General features: G+C 43.5%; 2 protein-coding genes across 5 annotated transcripts in view; both read right to left on the reverse strand.

The window, feature by feature from the left end:
• Positions 1 to 1,531, reverse strand: part of LOC128692929 (transcriptional regulator ATRX homolog) — a 51,828-nt gene extending 50,297 nt beyond the window's left edge. For 2 of the 4 annotated variants that reach the window (XM_053782280.2, XM_053782278.2), the window contains exon 1: positions 1,213 to 1,498. The gene's annotated coding sequence lies outside the window, so the exon portion shown is untranslated. Of the gene's footprint in view, positions 1 to 1,212 lie in introns of all 4 variants that reach the window. The other 2 variants (XM_053782279.2, XM_053782281.2) reach the window with 2 other exon arrangements.
• Positions 1,532 to 17,101: 15,570 nt separating this feature from the next.
• Hcf (Host cell factor) overlaps positions 17,102 to 19,222 on the reverse strand; it is a 107,644-nt gene continuing 105,523 nt past the window's right edge. The window contains exon 17 of the mRNA XM_053782283.2: positions 17,102 to 19,066. Within this exon, the coding sequence (XP_053638258.1) occupies positions 18,948 to 19,066 (119 nt within the window). The 3' untranslated portion in view covers positions 17,102 to 18,947. The remainder of the gene's footprint in view (positions 19,067 to 19,222) is intronic.

The raw sequence follows: 19,222 nt of genomic DNA on the forward strand, positions 1-19,222 counted from the left end.
TCCATATCTGAGGAAAAGAAGAGGGGCCAAGAACACTGCCCAAAGGCACCTCTATATTGATAGGTCAAGTTGATGAGTTTATGCCCTTAATGGAGACATATTGGCATCTACTGTCAATTATTATTATTATAATCAAGGGGGAAGCGCTAAACCCGGAGGATTATACAGCGCCTGGGGGGGGGGATGTGGAAGGCATTCAGGCTTAATTCGGGGAACTGGAGCACAGATCCAATTCCCTAAATCAAGAGCCCCTCACCAACATCAAGGAACCTTCCTTGAGGGGATCTACTGTCAAGCACTGGTTTGGTGGGTGTGTTAGACTTGCCTCACATGGGCCAGTAGGCCTGGTGCAGTGCTCTTTCTTATGTTCTTATATGAACTACTGCTTTATACATTAATGGTAGTAAATTAGCTAAGTTTCCTGCCTTGCCTTTAAGTGAATTTATTATCAAAGTGATCTCAATAGAATCAGTTGGAGCTAGATACAGTCTGAGATATTTTGAGCCAGGAAGTCACATGCTTGGGCATTAGAACTTGGAATTTTGCTGGCTAGGCTTGATCCTGTAGTAGAGCAGAGATAATTTAGCATGGTGGCTAAAGCTGTCACTTCACACGGTGAGGGATTGGGTTCAATTCCCGGCGAGATTTTTTCTATTCAGCAATAAAAGTGGAATAGACTGCCTGCACATGTCAAAGCCAGTCATAGCATGAGCCAGTTAAAGAAGACTGCCAAAATGTATGTCATGAATAAGGCTACAGAAAGGTAGGAGCGAGTTCTTGTATGCCAATACAAGTATATCTTATTGTAACTGCTTTTACATAGTTAAGATACTTACCTGTTTTTAACTTTTAAATATAAATAATAATCATCACAAGGACCCCAATGGAAATAAGTCACTAGTAAGTTTATTCCGGTATACACAAATACAATTACCTAGATTATAATTATCATACATACCAGCATATGTGTAAAGAACCTAGGATAACCCAAAACAGAGTGACTTATTTCCATTGGGGTTTGACTTTTTAGGGTTATCCTAAGTTCTCTACATATATGCTGCTATGTATTATAATTTATGTATTATTATTATTATTATTATCAAAAAGAAGCGCTAAGCCACAAGGGCTATACAGCGCTGCAGGGCAGGAAGGAAGCGAGGGCATCAGGTGATATAATTTATGAAACTGTATTAATGTGTACCTACTACGTACCTTGTTCTTGTTGGAGTTATTCAGGATTATCAAAGCTGACGTTGCCCTACCACCAGCAAATCCGACAAATTGCCCAAATTTGGGCGGAATTATTAAGAAAATGTAAGAGAAACGGGAACATTAAATTCCCAACTCAGAGCAGGTGAATCCCAGACCTAAACACCAGCAGAGCGAGACACATTAAAACCTTTTGAGTCACCACTGCTGCCAGCCACGCTGCTGCTGCTGCCAGCCACGCTGCTGCTGCTGCTGCTTCCGCCGCTGCTGATGCTGCCGCCACTGCCGCTGCTGCTGGAATTAGTACTTCATTTAGGTGGTTATTAAGGGCTACGATGGCGTGAGCTGCCTCCCGGGGATTAGGGAATCCAGAAAAATGTTGATCCAATATAATTATTATTATAATTAAAACCAAGCGCAACATCCCCCAAATGAAAAGCAGGGGTGTCACTAGCACGTTAAGAGACCATACAATAAGTGTCAGGGGCCCGAGACTGTTCAACTGCCTCCCAGCAGGCCCGGTGGCCTGGTGGCTAAAGCTCCCGCTTCACACACGGAGGGCCCGGGTTCGATTCCCGGCGGGTGGAAACATTTCGACACGTTTCCTTACACCTGTTGTCCTGTTCACCTAGCAGCAAATAGGTACCTGGGCGTTAGTCGACTGGTGTGGGTCGCATCCTGGGGGACAAGATTAAGGACCCCAATGGAAATAAGTTAGACAGTCCTCGATGACGCACTGACTTTCTTGGGTTATCCTGGGTGGCTAACCTCAGGGGTTAAAAATCCGAACGAAATCTTATCTCTCTTATCTTATCTTACCAATAGACCCCTGGCAGTCTTCAAGCTGGCACTGGACAAGCACCTAAAGTCGGTACCTGACCAGCCGGGCTGTGGCTCATACGTTGGATTGCGTGCAGCCAGCAGTAACAGCCTGGTTGATCAGGCTCTGGTCCACCAGGAGGCCTCTTCACAGACCGGGCCGCGGGGGCGTTGACCCCCGGAACTCTCTCCAGGTAAACCGGTTGTCTATATTCACCTATCAGTAAAGTGGTTGATGATTGATGTTGATTCGCCGGTACTTCCGGCCCGGGTCTTCTCCATATAATAATAATAATATCTTTATTTACTACAAGTACATGTACAAGGTATACAGTCCTAGCTGACAACAATGACATACTACTATATAGAAACTCCCTTGTTATGCTCTGCATTTCGGGCAAATTAGGTCAGTGTCCCAGGATGCGACCCACACCAGTCGACTAACACCCAGGTACCCATTTTACTGATGGGGAACATAGACAACAGGTGGAAAGAAACACGTCCAATGTTTCTACTCTGGCTGGGAATCGAACCCAGTCCCTCGCCGTGGGAAGCGAGAGCGTTAGCCACCAGGCCACCAGAGCCCTATGGCGACCCGGCTTTGGTTCCCAGGCTTGGGAATGTCTTGAGGGATGACGCTATCTTGTAGAGCTTCTTTGGCTTCCAGGGAAGGGAGTGTCTTGAGAACACGCCAGCAGTGTGCAACTGACGATATATGGACGGGGCTGGTCAACAGCCGACAAGCAGGAGGGCAAAGGCAGCTATTACAGGGTTCGTTTTGGAGCCACTCCCCAGCTATTTAGCAGACAGCAAAGTGCTGGGGAAATTTATCTTCACGGTGAATGGTCATTGATGGTCATGCTAGAGGAGGGTACCGTCCTCACGAGACCCATTCTGGAGAGATCTGTCTGACTCTGTCTGACTTTTTTGGGTTATCCTAGGTTCTCTACACATATGCTGCTATGTATGATAATTCTATGTAACTGTATTTGTGTATACCTGAATAAACTTACTTACTTACTTACTTTGAGGTGTAGTCGAGTGCCACAAGGCGGAGGGTTGCGGAGAGTCATCCTGGGACAAAATTGATCTAATTTGCCCGAAATGCTCTGCATATCAAGTGGCTTTCTATATAGTAGGATGTCGTTGATGTCAGCTAGGTCTGTATACCTTGTACATGTACTTGTAGAAATAAAGATATTATACTGTTATGAGGAGGCCTGGTCTGGGACAGGGCTGCTGAGGGATTGACCGAATCGTACAGTTTGGCCTCAAACTTTTACGACAAACGTCCCAAAGAAAGAAAACTGCAATCTCCTCACTGATGCTCAAAGCACAGGTAGAATGAGACAAAAGTAAGTTTATTCAGGTATACACAAATACAGTTACCTAGATTATCATACATAGCAGCATATGTGTAGAGATCCTAGGATAACCCAAAAAAGTCAGACAGTGACTTATTTCTATCAAGATCAGCACGTAAGTCTCTAGGTCAGGCGGACCCCAGGCTTAAACACCTGCAGATCCAGACGCCTCACTTCCTAAGCAAGCAAACAAGCAAGCAATCACGCTGGTACTGAGGTGGTAGTCTTCTTGGGTTTATAAGGGCCACTGACAGCTTATATTGTACCGATCCCTGCTAGTAACTTTATTCAGATATAGGTATATATGGTTTAGAAAGACACGTAAGCAAACACTATAACATATTTATTAGAAAACGTTTCGGTCCTGGGACCTTGATCACTTCTAACATACAGAGGTAGAAAGACATTATATATATAGGAGGAGAGTGAGATGTGACGCACGTGACCTGAGGAATGTCATAAGAACATAAGAATGGAGGAACACTGTAGAAGGCCTGCTGGCCCATGCGAGGCAGGTCCTTATCAAAACAACCTCTACCTATGAGGAGGACGGGTAGACGATGAAATCATGTGACTCCTGTGTTGTTGGGTTGGTGCTGCTTAAGTATCATGTATGCTAATGTTTTTGAAATTTTGTAGTTTCCAGTGTTGCGTTCTATAGTGTCGGTGACATCGTCTCTGTTAGAGGCATTTCGATGTTCATTCAGGCGGACTGCAAGATCTCTGCCTGTCTCGCCTACATATTTCTTGGGACAGAACCCACAGGGGATAGTGTAGACGCCTGCTGTAGAAGTTAGAGGTGTGGGGCTGCGTTTCGTAGTGAGGTCTGTATGTTAGAAGTGATCAAGGTCCCAGGACCGAAACGTTTTCTAATAAATATGTTATAGTGTTTGCTTACGTGTCTTTCTAAACCAACTTGTCGGTATTTATTACCAAGGTTTATACCATAGGTATATATAAATACAATTACACACATTATCATGCATAACAGCATGTGTAGATTTCCGATAACCCCAAAAATCAGACAAAGTTACTTATTTCCACTGGGGTCCGATGTACGGAGAAGAGATGGAAATATAAACACATGTGTGGAAAAAGACACTTATGTACAGTTCAGGACATTTATTAAAGGAAACGTTTCGCCACGAGTGGCTTCTTCAGTCCTAATACAGAGAAAACTAAGAAAACACACATATATATAGTGGTGGGAGTCAGGTGAGGTGAAGCGTGGGTAGAGGTGGTGGTAGTAGTAGTAGTAGTAATGGAACTAAGGAGGTGAGGTTAGAGAGGGACCTGCTGGCATCAAGTAACACCAGTTCCCAGGATGGGTAATATCCTCTTGCTTAGTAATTTTGAAATACTGTAACTACCGGATTTTTGCTTTATAGTGTTACTGACAGAAATTAGTGCAGCTTCAATGCATTTTCTCCGTCTTAAGTCGTCTTCTTTAATAACTAGTTTAGCTTCATTGAAATTGAAGAAAAGCCTCCAAGTTACATCGTTTTACCGGTCAGCAACGTTGCCACTAATGTTTCAAAAATGTTTGACAGAAAACTGGCTAAAATATCTACCAGCTCTTCAACTACTATTAGGAACCTGATACAAAAACCCAAGCATGATTCTGGCACAAGTGCAGGAATCTACACTATACCATGTGGGGGGTGTGACAAAGTATATGTAGGGGAAACAGCCAGAACTCTGGACATTAGAATAGCAGAACACAAAAATGCTTGCAGAAATGATGACCGCAAAAACGCATGTGTTCAACATAGAGACGATGTTGGACACCTCATGAAATTCAATGAAGCTAAACTAGTTATTAAAGAAGACGACTTAAGACGGAGAAAATGCATTGAAGCTGCACTAATTTCTGTCAGTAACACTATAAAGCAAAAATCCGGTAGTTACAGTATTTCAAAATTACTAAGCAAGAGGATATTACCCATCCTGGGAACTGGTGTTACTTGATGCCAGCAGGTCCCTCTCTAACCTCACCTCCTTAGTTCCATTACTACTACTACTACTACCACCACCTCTACCCACGCTTCACCTCACCTGACTCCCACCACTATATATATGTGTGTTTTCTTAGTTTTCTCTGTATTAGGACTGAAGAAGCCACTCGTGGCGAAACGTTTCCTTTAATAAATGTCCTGAACTGTACATAAGTGTCTTTTTCCACATCTTGTCGGTATCACCATACCATTTCCTCATAAACACATATGCAGTATAATGTGATCCTTTATTGACTACGTTTTGCCCACACAGTGGGCTTTTTCAAGTCACAAACAGATCTGTTTGTGACTTGAAAAAGCCCACTGTGTAGGTGAAACGTAGTCAATAAAGGATCACATTATACTGCATGTGTTTATATTTCCATTGTGTCGGTATTTTATACCATTTATTTCCACGGAGAAGAGATATTGCCCAAAGCTGTGCGATGATAGTAAAGGGAACAGAAGTCCATTTGTAAATATTATTATTATTATTATTATTATTATTATTATTATTATTATTATTATTATTATTATTATTATCAAAAAGAAGCGCTAAGCCACAAGGGCTATACAGCCCATTTGTTAATAGAAACAAACTAGAAGTTCACACTTAATGAGGTATTATTATTATTATTATTATCAAAGGAGCACTAAACCCGTGGGATTATACAGCGCCTGTGGGGAGGGGGATGGAAGGCATTTAGACTCAGTTCGGGGAACTGAAGCACAGATCCAATGCCCTAGAGAGCCCCTCACCAGCATCAAGGAATCTTCCTTGAGGAGTCTTAGATGAGGTAGACTTCCCCTTGACAAGCCTCACCAGAGCGAGATGCCCACTTCACCCGAGTTTAGTAACCGGCTTCCCACCAAACCCGTTATATAAATATCGACAGAGCGGAAAAAATGGAGCTGGCTAAAATTAAGCGATGGCAGGTACCACTCATGTAAAGTGCTCTGCAGGCGAAGTAGATGAAAACAAGGCGTCCCAGAGGGAACGGAAGAAATTTGTCACTGATGCTTAAACGAGAGCAAGACGTCCATACTAGACGAAAGCTGGCGCAGAAGTCCTACTAAAGTCTACAAAACCAAGGGCTCTTGCTGTTGAAGTTTTGAGTCAGCGCAACTTGTGCCCTGCTTCATGGTTTCTGGGAAGGAATGGTACCCAAAACAAGGCGAGAACTGGGTGGGTAATTAGTTTTCTCCGAGAACAGAAACAGGAACAAGACGTTCTTAATTAGATCAGGTGAACCTCAAGCCTAAACCCCTGAAAAGACTGATGGCCACTCTCTCCAAGTCGGCAATTGGCTTCCTCTAGGCTGTATTATTATAATCAAAACTAAGCGCTAAACCCACCAGGCTTATACAGTACTGCCCTTCAGGCTGTGTATAAAAAAAAAGCTGGTGTATGGCTCCCCAAGCAGGGCTCCCTGACCTTCGCTCTTGTGTAACTAGTTAATGGTCAAAGTCGGACCGAAACATCCTCACAAATTTGTCTCCTATGTGCAGGCACATTCTATATTACAAGGGAAACTAATAAAATTGGCAAATTTAAACTTTTACAGCTTGGAGAACATCAAGCTATCTTGTAATAAAACCCACCAATGTTGAAAGTTTGAAGCCCATCAGAAAAAGCATATCCAGTGTAATTGATACGATTCTAACATTTTTTTAACATTTTCAGTAATATTTCGAATTTGCACCTACTCGGACTAATGGGGTATCATCCTTTCTATAGGAGAATAAAAATTTAACACTATTTTACATACAATGATCAAATCTGCACCTACACTTGATTATAGTAAAAAAAACACTAAACCTGAAAGGGTCATACAGCAGTACCTACACTTGAAATTTTAATTTCTGCTGCCATTTAACTGCAAGGCATCTTTTTCTTTTTTTAATTAAAGTTATGACTCTACACTTCTCAGAGTCATTCCAGTATGCTGGGAATGGGCTCAATAACTAGGTCAGAGGGCACCTGAAAATGCCAGTTGAGCCTACAATTTAATCCTCATTACTGTACATGAGAATCAAAAATTTAAAGTGCATTGGCTGAGGCATTCACAAGTTATGAGCTAAATAAAATCGAAAAGTAGGAGGGAGAGAATAAACAATTCAGGCAACCACTTTAAGGTCTCTCTTCAAATATATCCTCCTCTAGGCTGATGCCTACATCGATCTATGACAAACCACCACCTCCACGATCAGGAGGCCTGGTTAGGGACTGAATGCAGGGATATAATTTTTAAACTAAATTTGATCGATCAACAGTGTGCCACTGCTTTATTGTAGAAGCGCAGAAAGAGAGGAGGGAGGGGGGGACAGGGTGGGTGTTAAGTTGATATCCCAAGAGCCATCATCATATTGATACCCTACCACACCTTCCTATAACAGTCTTTCCCATATAACTAGGGAAAGTTTCCTCCTCAACCCTTCCCCACCTTTCATCAGATGGGCTGGTGGCTGGGCTGCTAAGGTTACCTGTAGTCACTTCCGAAGGTTGTTGCCCCCCACGAAATGGCCGCAGACCAGGCCTCTGGTTGTTACCCTGATTGATCCGATTGTTTGTCCCCACTACTCATGTAAGCAACAAAGCCTGGCTGATCAGGAACCAATTTAAGATTGTTGGGCTGCATCTTAAAAATGACTAGGAGTTGTTGGTAATCCCCATTTAAAAGTGCCAGATCAACCATGCTTGTGTAAAGACAGGTATCGTAAAATCTTCTAGAACAATTTTCTCTCAGAAATAACCTTAAGCTTAAAAGTGCAACTGCCTTTTAAATCGATTAGCTTAAGTATCACTAAGTTCTATGAATAAACACGTTTAAATTAACTAAAATCAACACTTTTAGAATTAATTAGCTTCAAATAGACTAAAATCAACACTTTCTTAGAATAGAAAACTTTAGATTCTGTTAGTCTTTGAATGATCCTCCCCTCAAGGAAGGTTCCTTGATGATGGTGAGGGGCTCTTGATTTAGGGAATTGGATCTGTGCTCCAGTTCCCCGAATTAAGCCTGAATGCCTTCCACATCCCCCCCAGGCGCTGTATAATCCTCCGGGTTTAGCGCTTCCCCCTTGATTATAATAATAATAATAATAATAATAATTTGAATGATCCTAATAATGTTTATAAGACTTAGATGCTGCTGAAGCTTGTTGCAAGGCTTACCAGCATGCTGGGTTACCACATGGAGAAGACCCAGGCCAGGATCTGTCCTGGCAAGTCTACCTGTACATGGTGCTGTGATGTTTGGGAGTGGTAGTGGTTAGGATGGTATTGACATTACAAGCCAATTCAAGTGCTTACAGTGACTGCCTAATCAATTTATTGATTCTGGCCAGTCTTAATATTAAAAAAGGTATTTTCCTGCAGAGTCTTGAGCCCCTGCATGGTAGTGAATCGTTGATCTTGTCAGAAGAATGTTAAGAAAGCTTAGTTACTATGCCAGGACCAGCAGACACAGGACTGCTAATGTAGATTATCACAGAGGACATATCTACATTATGCTGACATAAATGACAGTTATTGTTGGTTTATCCAGCAGGATGGCTGAAGGGATGGAGGTAGGGATGATAGGGTGAAAGTGTGACAATGTTGGCACTGAAACTTGAGGGGAAGGGAGATCTCAGCAAAGGAAAGGTATATCAAAAGTAGATGGAGTATGGAAGGATAACAGCTCGAGGCAAAGGAAAGAGGTGAAAGACAGGCTACAGTTCCAGGAGTTGGAGAAAAAGAGAAGAGGAAGAAAGGAACAAATAAACAAAGGGATGTGCACAAGGAAACCATCAAGACAAAACATGCTTGAGCAAGGGGTTTTGTGAGAAGAATAGGAATGGATAAGGACAGGCAAATCCCCTAAACTACCCGCCTCTTCCGTATCTCAATCACCTCTGTGTTCCAGCCCTCGTGTGAAAAAACCCTCACTGTGATAGTATTGTGGTCATTTAGGTATGCATTGAGATAGGTATTTGCTATGAAAAAAAAAACCTTGTCTGGGTCATATTTAGATGATTTCCTTTAGTGGGGAAACTTTCCAGGTTGCTTTTTCCTAGTGTGCAATCAGGAAAGGGAAACAGGAGTGTTGTAAAATCTCTCATATTTCATTATCTCTTGGTAAACGGCTCTGAGCCACTCTGCTCCTAAAGCATGAACTATTTGTGAATCATGGGTGAAGCTGGTTCAGTAGTGAAGGTCATGCAGGGATCAGAGGTCCCCGAGAGGGTGGGGGCAGGTTGAATGCCAGTACTGGGATCAGGAAACAAGTCATTAATGCCTGCAAGTGATAAAAATGCCAAGGAAGGTCTTTAGCCATGCTGGATCAGTAAAGGATGTCAAAGAGTCATTTGGGATACTGGACAGTAAGCTTCCATTGCATTTATCATACAGTAAAACATGGGGTACTATTAGAATAAATGAAGAGACTACACCACCCAGGCCACACTCACCTCCACTGAAACAGGTAGTGCTGTTTCTTGGAAACTATCTCTTGTCCTACCTGGTGAAAATCACCAGTATGGTTTTTCAAGAATTGACTGACCAAGGCTTAGAAGAACCACCTGCATAACAAAAGCATGAACCATGATGATCATTTTTCAGCTAATAAGTGTTGGGCAAACTGGAAAGAATGCCAGTAGTCATATAACATCAGTTGCCACCTCTGGATCCACAGGCAACCCCCAGCAGTATTTCCACCCAAAGGGCCTGCCAGACACTACATGCATTTAGATGACCAAATTTCTCACTGGGTGAAGTAAAATGACCATTATAGCACCACCAATAGAATATACAACAGAATACGTCTGATAATGGTCCCTTTTTTTACCCCATCTAGGAGCCAAATGGAGGGGGGTTGGGGGTATTTCGATTTAATCCGAGGGAAAAACAATTTCTTGGGTCAAAAGTCCCTTTGACATGAAAAGCCACCACCACCATGTAAAGGAGTCTACTTTGAGCAACTGAATATGTATTTTTGAGCTGCAAGTGAATATTTTCTACAAGTTATTATTTTGCATTTTAAGTGATGTATGATAATTGGCTTGAATGTTTAGTGATGTATTATTATTATAATCAAAAAGAAGCGCTAAGCCACAAGGGCTATACAGCGCTGCAGGGTAGGGAAGGAAGCGAGGGTATTGGATGGCAGAAGGGAGGAGGGATGATCAGCAGGTTACAGAAAACAGCGGGGCAGGGGATAGTACAGGGATAGAGGGTAGCAAGAGATTGAAGTAGAAAGGGCTGAAGGTATCAGAATTTGTGAAGTAAATCAGTTGTTGTCAAAAAGTCAATGAGAGAGTCCGGATGAAAGGTGGGTCCATCAGGGAGAAGGGAAGGTAAAGAGAGAGTAGCGGAGCGAAGACGACGACAGAGGTAAATTCTGTGTGCTCGTTGATAAAGTGGGCAGGCCAACAGAATGTGGCTGACTGATAATGGAGCTTGGCAATTCTCACAGAGAGGAGCAGGACGCCTCTCCATGAGATATCCATGAGTAAGACGAGTATGGCCAATGCGAAGACGGGAGAGAGTAGTCTCCCAACCTCGACACTGGTGATAAGAAGACGGCCAGTAACCTATACTCGGTTTAATAGATTGAAGTTTGTTGCCGAGCATAGTAGACCAACGTTGTTGCCAACGGGTGTGAAGGTGGGAAGATATTGCAGCAAAATAGTCCGTAAATGGAATACCTCTATAAGAAACTGGTAGGTCATGTACTGCTGACCACGCAGCAGTGTCTGCCTGTTCATTGCCCTGTACGTCAACATGACCAGGGACCCAACAAAAAACAATATCTTTATGCTTGGTAAAGATGTGGCGTAGCCAAAGTTGGATACGGAGGACTAAGGGGTGAGGTGTATCAAATTTTTGTATAGCCTGTAAAGCACTAAGGGAGTCTGAGACAACCACAAATGATGACACAGGCATAGATGCAATACGGATAAGTGCTGTAAGGATGGCATACAATTCAGCAGTAAAAATACTAGCCGAAGATAGTAAATGCCCTTGTACGACGCTGTCCGGAAACACTGCTGCGAATCCTACGCCATCAGAAGACTTAGAGCCATCTGTGTACACGGCAATGGCATGAGAATGAGAGTGAAAGTGGTCAAGAAAAAGAGAGCAGGGAAGCGACCGTAGACAGTTGGGCTTTCGAGCAAGGGAGGGAGAAAGAACAGACTCGAACAGCTGGAACTTCCCAGGGGGGTAGGGAAAAGTGAGATGCTACATGTACATAGAAAGGTGGTAGTTGAAGAGAAGACAAGAGCGAATGAACGCGAAGAGAGAAGGGACGGAGTAAACAGGGGCGGCGAACAAATAAAGAATGTCTACTAATATCAGTGACCATTCTATAAATGGAAGGATTGCGGAGATCATGAGAGCGTACATAGTAGCGCAGGCAATGGGCATCACGGCGATCGGATAAGGATGGAATGTTCGCTTCTGTATAGAGGCTCTCGACAGGGGAAGAGCGAAAAGCACCAAGGCATAAACGTAGTCCTTGGTGATGAATGGGGTTAAGGCTAGAGAGAGTAGCAGGAGATGCCGCTGAATAGATCTGGTCACCATAATCAAGTTTCGATAAAATAAGGGTGGAATGAAGGCGGAGGAGGGTTCAACGATCAGCTCCCCATGAAAGATGAGCAAGGGTTTTAAGAAGGTTCAGCCGGCTGTGACAAGTTGCCTTCAGAGAGGTAATGTGAGGTTTCCAGGATAACCTACGATCAAAGAGGAGGCCCAGAAACTTGACTGTATCACGTTCAGGGATACGGGAGCCATAGAGGTACAAAGGATGATCGGAGATGACAGAGCGTCTAGTGAAAGTAATTTGGTGGGTTTTAGTGCTGGAAAATTTAAACCCACGTGTGGTGGCCCAATTGGAAACACGGTCGACTGCATGTTGGAGAGAAACTGTAATGAGGTGACAGTCAGCGCCTGCACAGGCAATAGCGAAGTCATCAACATAGAGTGATGACCAAATATTTGATGGAAGACTAGAGGCCAAATCATTAATAGCAAGGAGAAAAAGTGTTGTGCTCAGAACACATCCCTGGGGGACACCTTCAGCTTGGATAAAGTCTGGGGAGAGCACATTATTAACCCGAACACGGAAATGCCTGTCAGTTAAAAAGTTCTTAAGGAAGGATGGTAGATTGCCTCGAAGGCCTAAGAAGTGGGCTTGGGCTAAAATATTATACCTCCAAGTTGTGTCATATGCCTTCTCAAGGTCAAAAAATATGGCAGTAACTGAGTGGTTATTCGCAAAGGCATTACGAACATACGTATCCAAGCGTAGTAAGGGGTCTATGGTAGAAAGTCCCTTACGAAAGCCATATTGACGAGTGGAGAGACTGTTATGTGTCTCTAAATACCACACTAAACGTCTATTTACTAGGCGTTCCATTACTTTGCAAACTGCACTAGTAAGAGCAATGGGATGATAGTGGGAGGTTTCATGTCCCGTAGTGCCTGGTTTGCGGAAAGGGAGAACAATGGTGGATTTCCACAACTGTGGAAGAACTCCTTGTGACCAAATAAGATTGTAAAGGCGTAATAGGACTGCAAGGGCTGACTGATGTAAATGTTGTAGCATACGAATATGAATGTCGTCGGGCCCAGCTGCCGATGATCGGCAAGCTGAGTGTGTTGCCTCCAATTCTTGAAGTGTAAAAGGCACATTATACTGTTTTTCTCTGAGAGAAGAAAAGTCCAAGGGTGCTAACTCTCTGGCAGACTTTGAGGAAAGAAATGAGGGGCATAGATGGAGTCCCTGAGAAATACGGACCAGATGATTGCCAATTTCATTGGCAACATCTAGTGGGTTTGCTATATCAACACCGGCAACCCGCAGAACAGGAGCCGGGTCAGGAGAATATTTACCACTCAGTTTTCGTACTTTTTTCCAGACTGCACTCGTAGAGGAAGCAGAGGTAATGGTGGAGAGACAATCTCGCCAGCAAGTGCGTTTAGCGTCACGGATGACACGGCGAGCGATCACACGCTTCTGTTTAAAATCAAGGAGTCTCTCTGTGGTTCCATTGTTCCGGTACCTGCCCCATGCAGCGCGTTTCAAATGTACTGCACGAGCACAAGCAGGAGACCACCAAGGCACGCATTTCTGAGAATGCCTGCCCGAAGTTTGGGGTATAGAATGAGAAGCTGCGGTTAAAACGGAGGACGAGAAGAGGTGTAAAAGCTCATCGATGGAGGACGAAGAAGGAACCTCTCTAAAAACAGTTAGGTGTGAGTAAAGGTTCCAATTTGCCCGATCAAATTGCCAGCGTGGGATGCGAAGAGGTGGTGAATATGAAGGGGAAGTAAGAATGATTGGGAAATGATCGCTGTCATGTAAGTCCGGGAGAACAGACCAAGTGAAGTCTAATGCGGTGGAGGAGGAGCAGACTGAGAGATCGATGCAAGAGAGAGTATGAGTCCGAGGATCAAAATGGGTGTGAGTACCTGTATTTAAAACATGGAGGGGGTGGGTTGCAAGAAAAGCCTCTAACTGAATTCCACGGGAATCACAGTGAGACCCCCCCAGAGGAAATGGTGGGCATTAAAATCACCAAGTAACAGAATCGGTGGCGGTAATGACGAAACAAGAAAGGCAATATCCAGAATAGATAATGCCCGAGAAGGAGAGAGATATAAAGAATAGAGCGTATACCACCTATGCAAGTGGATACGGGCTGCTGTGTAATGCAGCGAAGTATGAACAAATAGCTGATGGTACGGAATATCAGTGCATAGAAGAAGGGCACTTTCATTAAAGGTCCCATCAGGAAAAGGATCTGAAGAATACAATAAATTATAGCCTGAGATGGGAGAGATAACAGCAGAGTGTAATTTTGGTTCCTGTAAGCAAACACCAACAGGGGCAAACTGGGAGAGTAACATCTGAAGCTCACTCCGATTACTCCTGAGGCCGCGTATATTCCACTGTAAATAGGCCATGATTGGCAATGATAAAGATACTTGAAATCCGCAGGTAAGGGTTCCTACGGACTAGAGGGGTTAGAAAAGTCCACGTGCTGAGGCAGTGGAAAACGTTCAAGCAGCGAAGGAACGGTGCGCTGTGAAGAAAGTTGTGCAGATGGAGGAGAGGAGAGAGAAGGAACAGAGTGTGGATCAGTGTCCATTGATGGTTTGGTCTCTGCAATATATTCTGAGATTGCTTCAAGTGTTTTGGAATTCAGAGACGTCGTATGGGAGACAATATTGGAAATGGTAGGGGGAGGATGAGTAAAGATTGGAACTGTATTGGACTGTACCAAGGTAGGGGGGGTCGAAAGGGTGGAGGGAACTGGAGAAGCGTGGAAGGGGATAGAAGAGGCAGAAACCTGGGAGGTGGCAGAAGAGGAAGAAACCTGGGAGGGAACAGGGGAGGAAGGTACAGTACGAGGAGGAGGGTGAACCTCTACACTTGTAACAGAGCCAGTGAGAGGGGGAGAACCAGGGACAGACAGGGAGGGTAAAATGAGGAGGTGGAAGATGGGTAGTAGGTGTTAACAGACCTTTTTTTGACTTTTGAGAAGTAGAGGGACGATTGGGAGGAAGTGTCATACGAGATCTCGTCGTTACTGAGGCTTGTGAGAGAGAACACGAAGAAGCGAGATCAGACTGAGGCGTTGAAGTAGGGACGTCTGAGCCGAGGACAGCAAAAGGATTAGATACAGGAGTGACTATGGGAGAGGTAACCACAGAGGTGGGTGTAGAAGATGGGATACCAGAAGTGGGGGGACGTTTTGAAAGACGGGAATAAGAAACACGTGGGAGTCTCCCTTGGAGGCGGAGATGAGAAACTGCCATGGCATAAGGGAGACCTTCTGTCTCTTTGAGGTAACGGATTTCCCGCTCGTTTAAATAGACTTGACAACGGTGAGAGTACGAAGGGTGAGCCTCATGACAGTTAAGGCAAGAGGGAGATCGTATGAGAATGGTCATCGGCACCACAGACTGGGCATTCGGCGATAGATCTGCAATATTTCGCTGGATGGCCAAATCGCCAGCAATTTCTACACTGTTGCAGTGTAGGGATCACCTTTTGGACTTGTAACCGATGTCCTGCTATATAAACTGAGGATGGGAGTTCTTGGCTGTCAAAAGTTAAACGAGCCACATTGCTAGGGTATCGTCTCCGCCCGCTGGCAGGAAGAACCTAAGTGTCTACCTTGAGGATTGGGAGATCTTGGAGTTCCAGCTGTTCAAGAATGTCAGTGCCACATGTCTGGAAATTTTGTTGAACTATGGTATGGTGCAGAATGACGGTACCACTACAAGAATTGAGGGAATGATGTTTTTCAAGAGTGACAGGAACAGTATCGATATGGGAAAGACGAGAGAGCTCATGAGCCTGGGTAGCATTCTGTACGGTGATGATGCGCGTACCGCTCTTAAGAGTATGAAAAGAAATATCTTTACCAACATGGCGTAGGAGTGCCTTGCCAATACTGTGGTCAGAAAGATAGGCAGTAGAGGAAGTCGGTCGTAAAGTGAAGAATTTAGTCCATTGTTCAGTCTGAAACTGAGCGTGGAAAGGTAGTGAAGGACGTGTCGATCGTTTCTGAGAAGAACGAGAAGGTGGAGAAGTATCATCAGCAGGTAATTGTTGTTGGCGTTTAGGCGTGGGACCAGAGTTGGTCCGACGTGGAACGGGTCGGCGATTTGAAAATTGCCGCACCGTAGAGGGAGAGGCTGGAAGCATAGTCAGAGGAGAGCAAAGGTCCGATAAATCGAAGGAGTCAGTCGAGGCCTCAGTACCTGAAGCGGGTGAGGAAACAGCACCGGCAAGAGGTACAGAGGCATGAGGAGTGTCTGAAGAGTGGTCCAAAGACGAGGCGGGGTCAGAACGGGGTGCGGTATCAAGAAGGGGCCCGGGGGTAGGAGGTTCATGGACTAGGGCTGCCATGGTTAGGTTACTTCTTTCTTTTTGTTTTTAAGAAAAAAAAAGAAAGAAGAAAATAAAACAAAAATAAAAAAAAGAATAAAAAAAGGGGGGACCGGGGAGGGATAGTTCCTAGGAGGAATGAAAGGGCCAGAAATCTCCCTCCGCGCCCAAGAGGACCTCAGCACCGCAAGTAGCACAGATGCAGCATGGAACCCATGCCATACCGTACCCATCATGCTAGTAAACTAACAATCCGGGATAGCAACCTCACATCTGCCGAGCTACCTCGGTGGACAAAAAAGAGGGCGGCCGGATATCCACCACAAAGCATACCTCCTTCGGCCACCACCCCCGGAATCCGAAAGGTGGCTTCCAGAGATACACCCGTCGCCCGAAAGACACCCAAAGCTACTCCGGGATACCGGAGAGGGATCGGGACATCCCCAGGCGATCCAGATTCCACGGCAAACTATGCCACCGCCAAGAACCTTAATGGAATGGGATGGACCCCGGTATCCTTTCCCCTACCTAGGAACTAGCACGCCTGTGGGAGAAATCCCAAAGGCCGAAAAGAGGAAGGGCAAAAGGGAGGGGTGGGGAGGAGGAGGAGGAAAGGAAAAAGGGGAGGATGGGATAGGGGAGGGGAGATTGGGGGGTAATTAGGTTCGGTCTGAGGAAGAAGACCGACAGGTCTAATTCCTCAGACCAAGAGCCTCTTCACCACGCCAAGGAGCCCCCCTTGAAGAGGTTTAGTGATGTAACCCCCAATTTCATGTCACAGCAAATATGGTAACTTAAAATAACAAAGGATAAAATTAAACATGCACCATTTTCACTATTTCAATAGTTCATTTTATTCTTACTTTGAAAAATAAAATATTAAAGATTTAAAAGCACTTTCTCTAGATTATTGATTTTGTAATATTATTCACTACTAATCTTTTCTTACAGCCTAGAGAAATTGTTACCAAAGTGTATAGTGGTAGAAGAAGGGTTTTATAACTGAGTTTTGCTTAAAACCCATCTTACACCAATTTCTTTGTGTTAATATCTGGTCAGGTACTGTGGCCATTTCCCATCCAGGCTGTAATTGCATACTGAACCTCATGTTCCTCTCACAGAATTGAAAAAAAAAACAACACTGGGTAATTTTATGTACAAGAGATTATCACCACATAATATAAAGGAGCTTTATATAAGTTCACATATATTTTTGTCTGTAATAAAATTAAAAATACTGGAAAGAACATTTTAAAACAAAGATCCTAGAAATATTCCATCAGTGGAGTATTCTCAAAACTTATTACAAAGTTGATCTCTCATGTCCACTAGCATGAGGCATGGAGAAGCCTGGAAGAAAGTGGAAAACGGTACATGAACCCACTCTGATAAATTTAGTCTAAACTTACAGCAGCTTCACTCTTGATCTTGCTTTGTTTGTACTCTTTTCCTCCCCCCCCCCCCTTTATTTTAAAAGGAAAAAGCCTGCCTTCATTTAAACATGACTTGCTATAGTAAAAATTACAGCTATCAAGATAGTTTTCTATATTTCAGGTAACTCATAAAGGACTGGTATCTACAATGATATATGTATGACGAGAATGAAACTGATGTATTCCAAAAGTAAGATTATGATATGCAGGAAAATGATGGATTAGTGTTATTATACGAAACACTCGTAATCCACACGGTTCTGTTGAGAAAATAAATGACTGCTTTACCTAAATGATAACTACTTTATAAAAGAAGACTTTTTTGGAGGCCCTGCAATGTAAAAATGAAGCATGAGTTGTGATGAGATGAAATGATGACGTCGACTGGTGACACAGGGGTTATGGCATCGCCTGCCTCATTGTTGTAACCTGCTAAGGCCAAGTTGAATTATCTAAGAACTGTCACACTCTACTTTTAGTGAACACACCCTGAAATGGGACATCTCATGGATATTCCAACAACTCAACACACTAGGGGTTAGGGGTTTAACCCCTCAATGACTTCATGTATATACAGTATTCTTTTCCCAGGAGCAGGGTGTCAATTTTCAGGTAAAGGTCTTCTCCATGACACATGGAGACAGGAGAGTGTACTAGAATACAAAGTTCTTAACTTTGAAAAACAATGTTTAGGGCATTCACTGAATGCCTTTCATATGCATATTAGCTAGTGGTACAAAGCTGTGACACAAACATTTACATGAAATTAACAGTTTGGATGGACCTTAAATGTACATTAAAGTATTATTTATAAATTAAATGAAGTCAGGGCATGTCTACCCATTTATCACTTAGTAATATATATTTGGTTCAGATCATCAAGTGGCAACACTTACAGGTAAAATGGGAGCAAACAAGTGGGTTAAGACCATGTCAACATACACTACTTCGTGCATGAGAGAAAACTTAAGATAATCTCCTTATTCGAAATCATAAAAACTATGCCTTCTCTGTATGTGACAGTCAAGACCCAACAAAATTTAACAGAATTTTCTTGCATATGATGGACACTTGTGGTTTAGAGTCTTCATCCCTCCTAGGAACTGGATGCAGGGTGATCTCAACTCGATCTTTGGCACCGGACATTCAGGAGAAAATCATCGACCAAAGACATCACCTCTTATCCAACACCGGGCCTATACAACTGTTAACTGGGAACCATTGTAGTAGTTAGGTTTAACACTATAACATTGGTTCTCCATCTGCTTTGAATTTTTTTACTGCAACTGGTGACCTGTTGTCAGAGGTAGGTCTTTTCATTACTACCTTGGGGCCCCCTGCTGCAGCTCCCATTACAGAGTCTGAAATGTGTAGAAATAAGAGGTAAACAAAAACTGAAAATTTCACCAAAAGTGAATGAGAACACTAAATGGTGTTTAGCCAGTGAATTAAGTAACTACTGGAATAAATGAAATAATCACACTATTCTTTACAAGGATAACTAAAACTTTTGCCTA

Source organism: Cherax quadricarinatus, chromosome 38 (assembly GCF_038502225.1).
Source record: "Cherax quadricarinatus isolate ZL_2023a chromosome 38, ASM3850222v1, whole genome shotgun sequence".
In the NCBI taxonomy this organism is placed as follows: Eukaryota; Metazoa; Arthropoda; class Malacostraca; order Decapoda; family Parastacidae; genus Cherax; species Cherax quadricarinatus.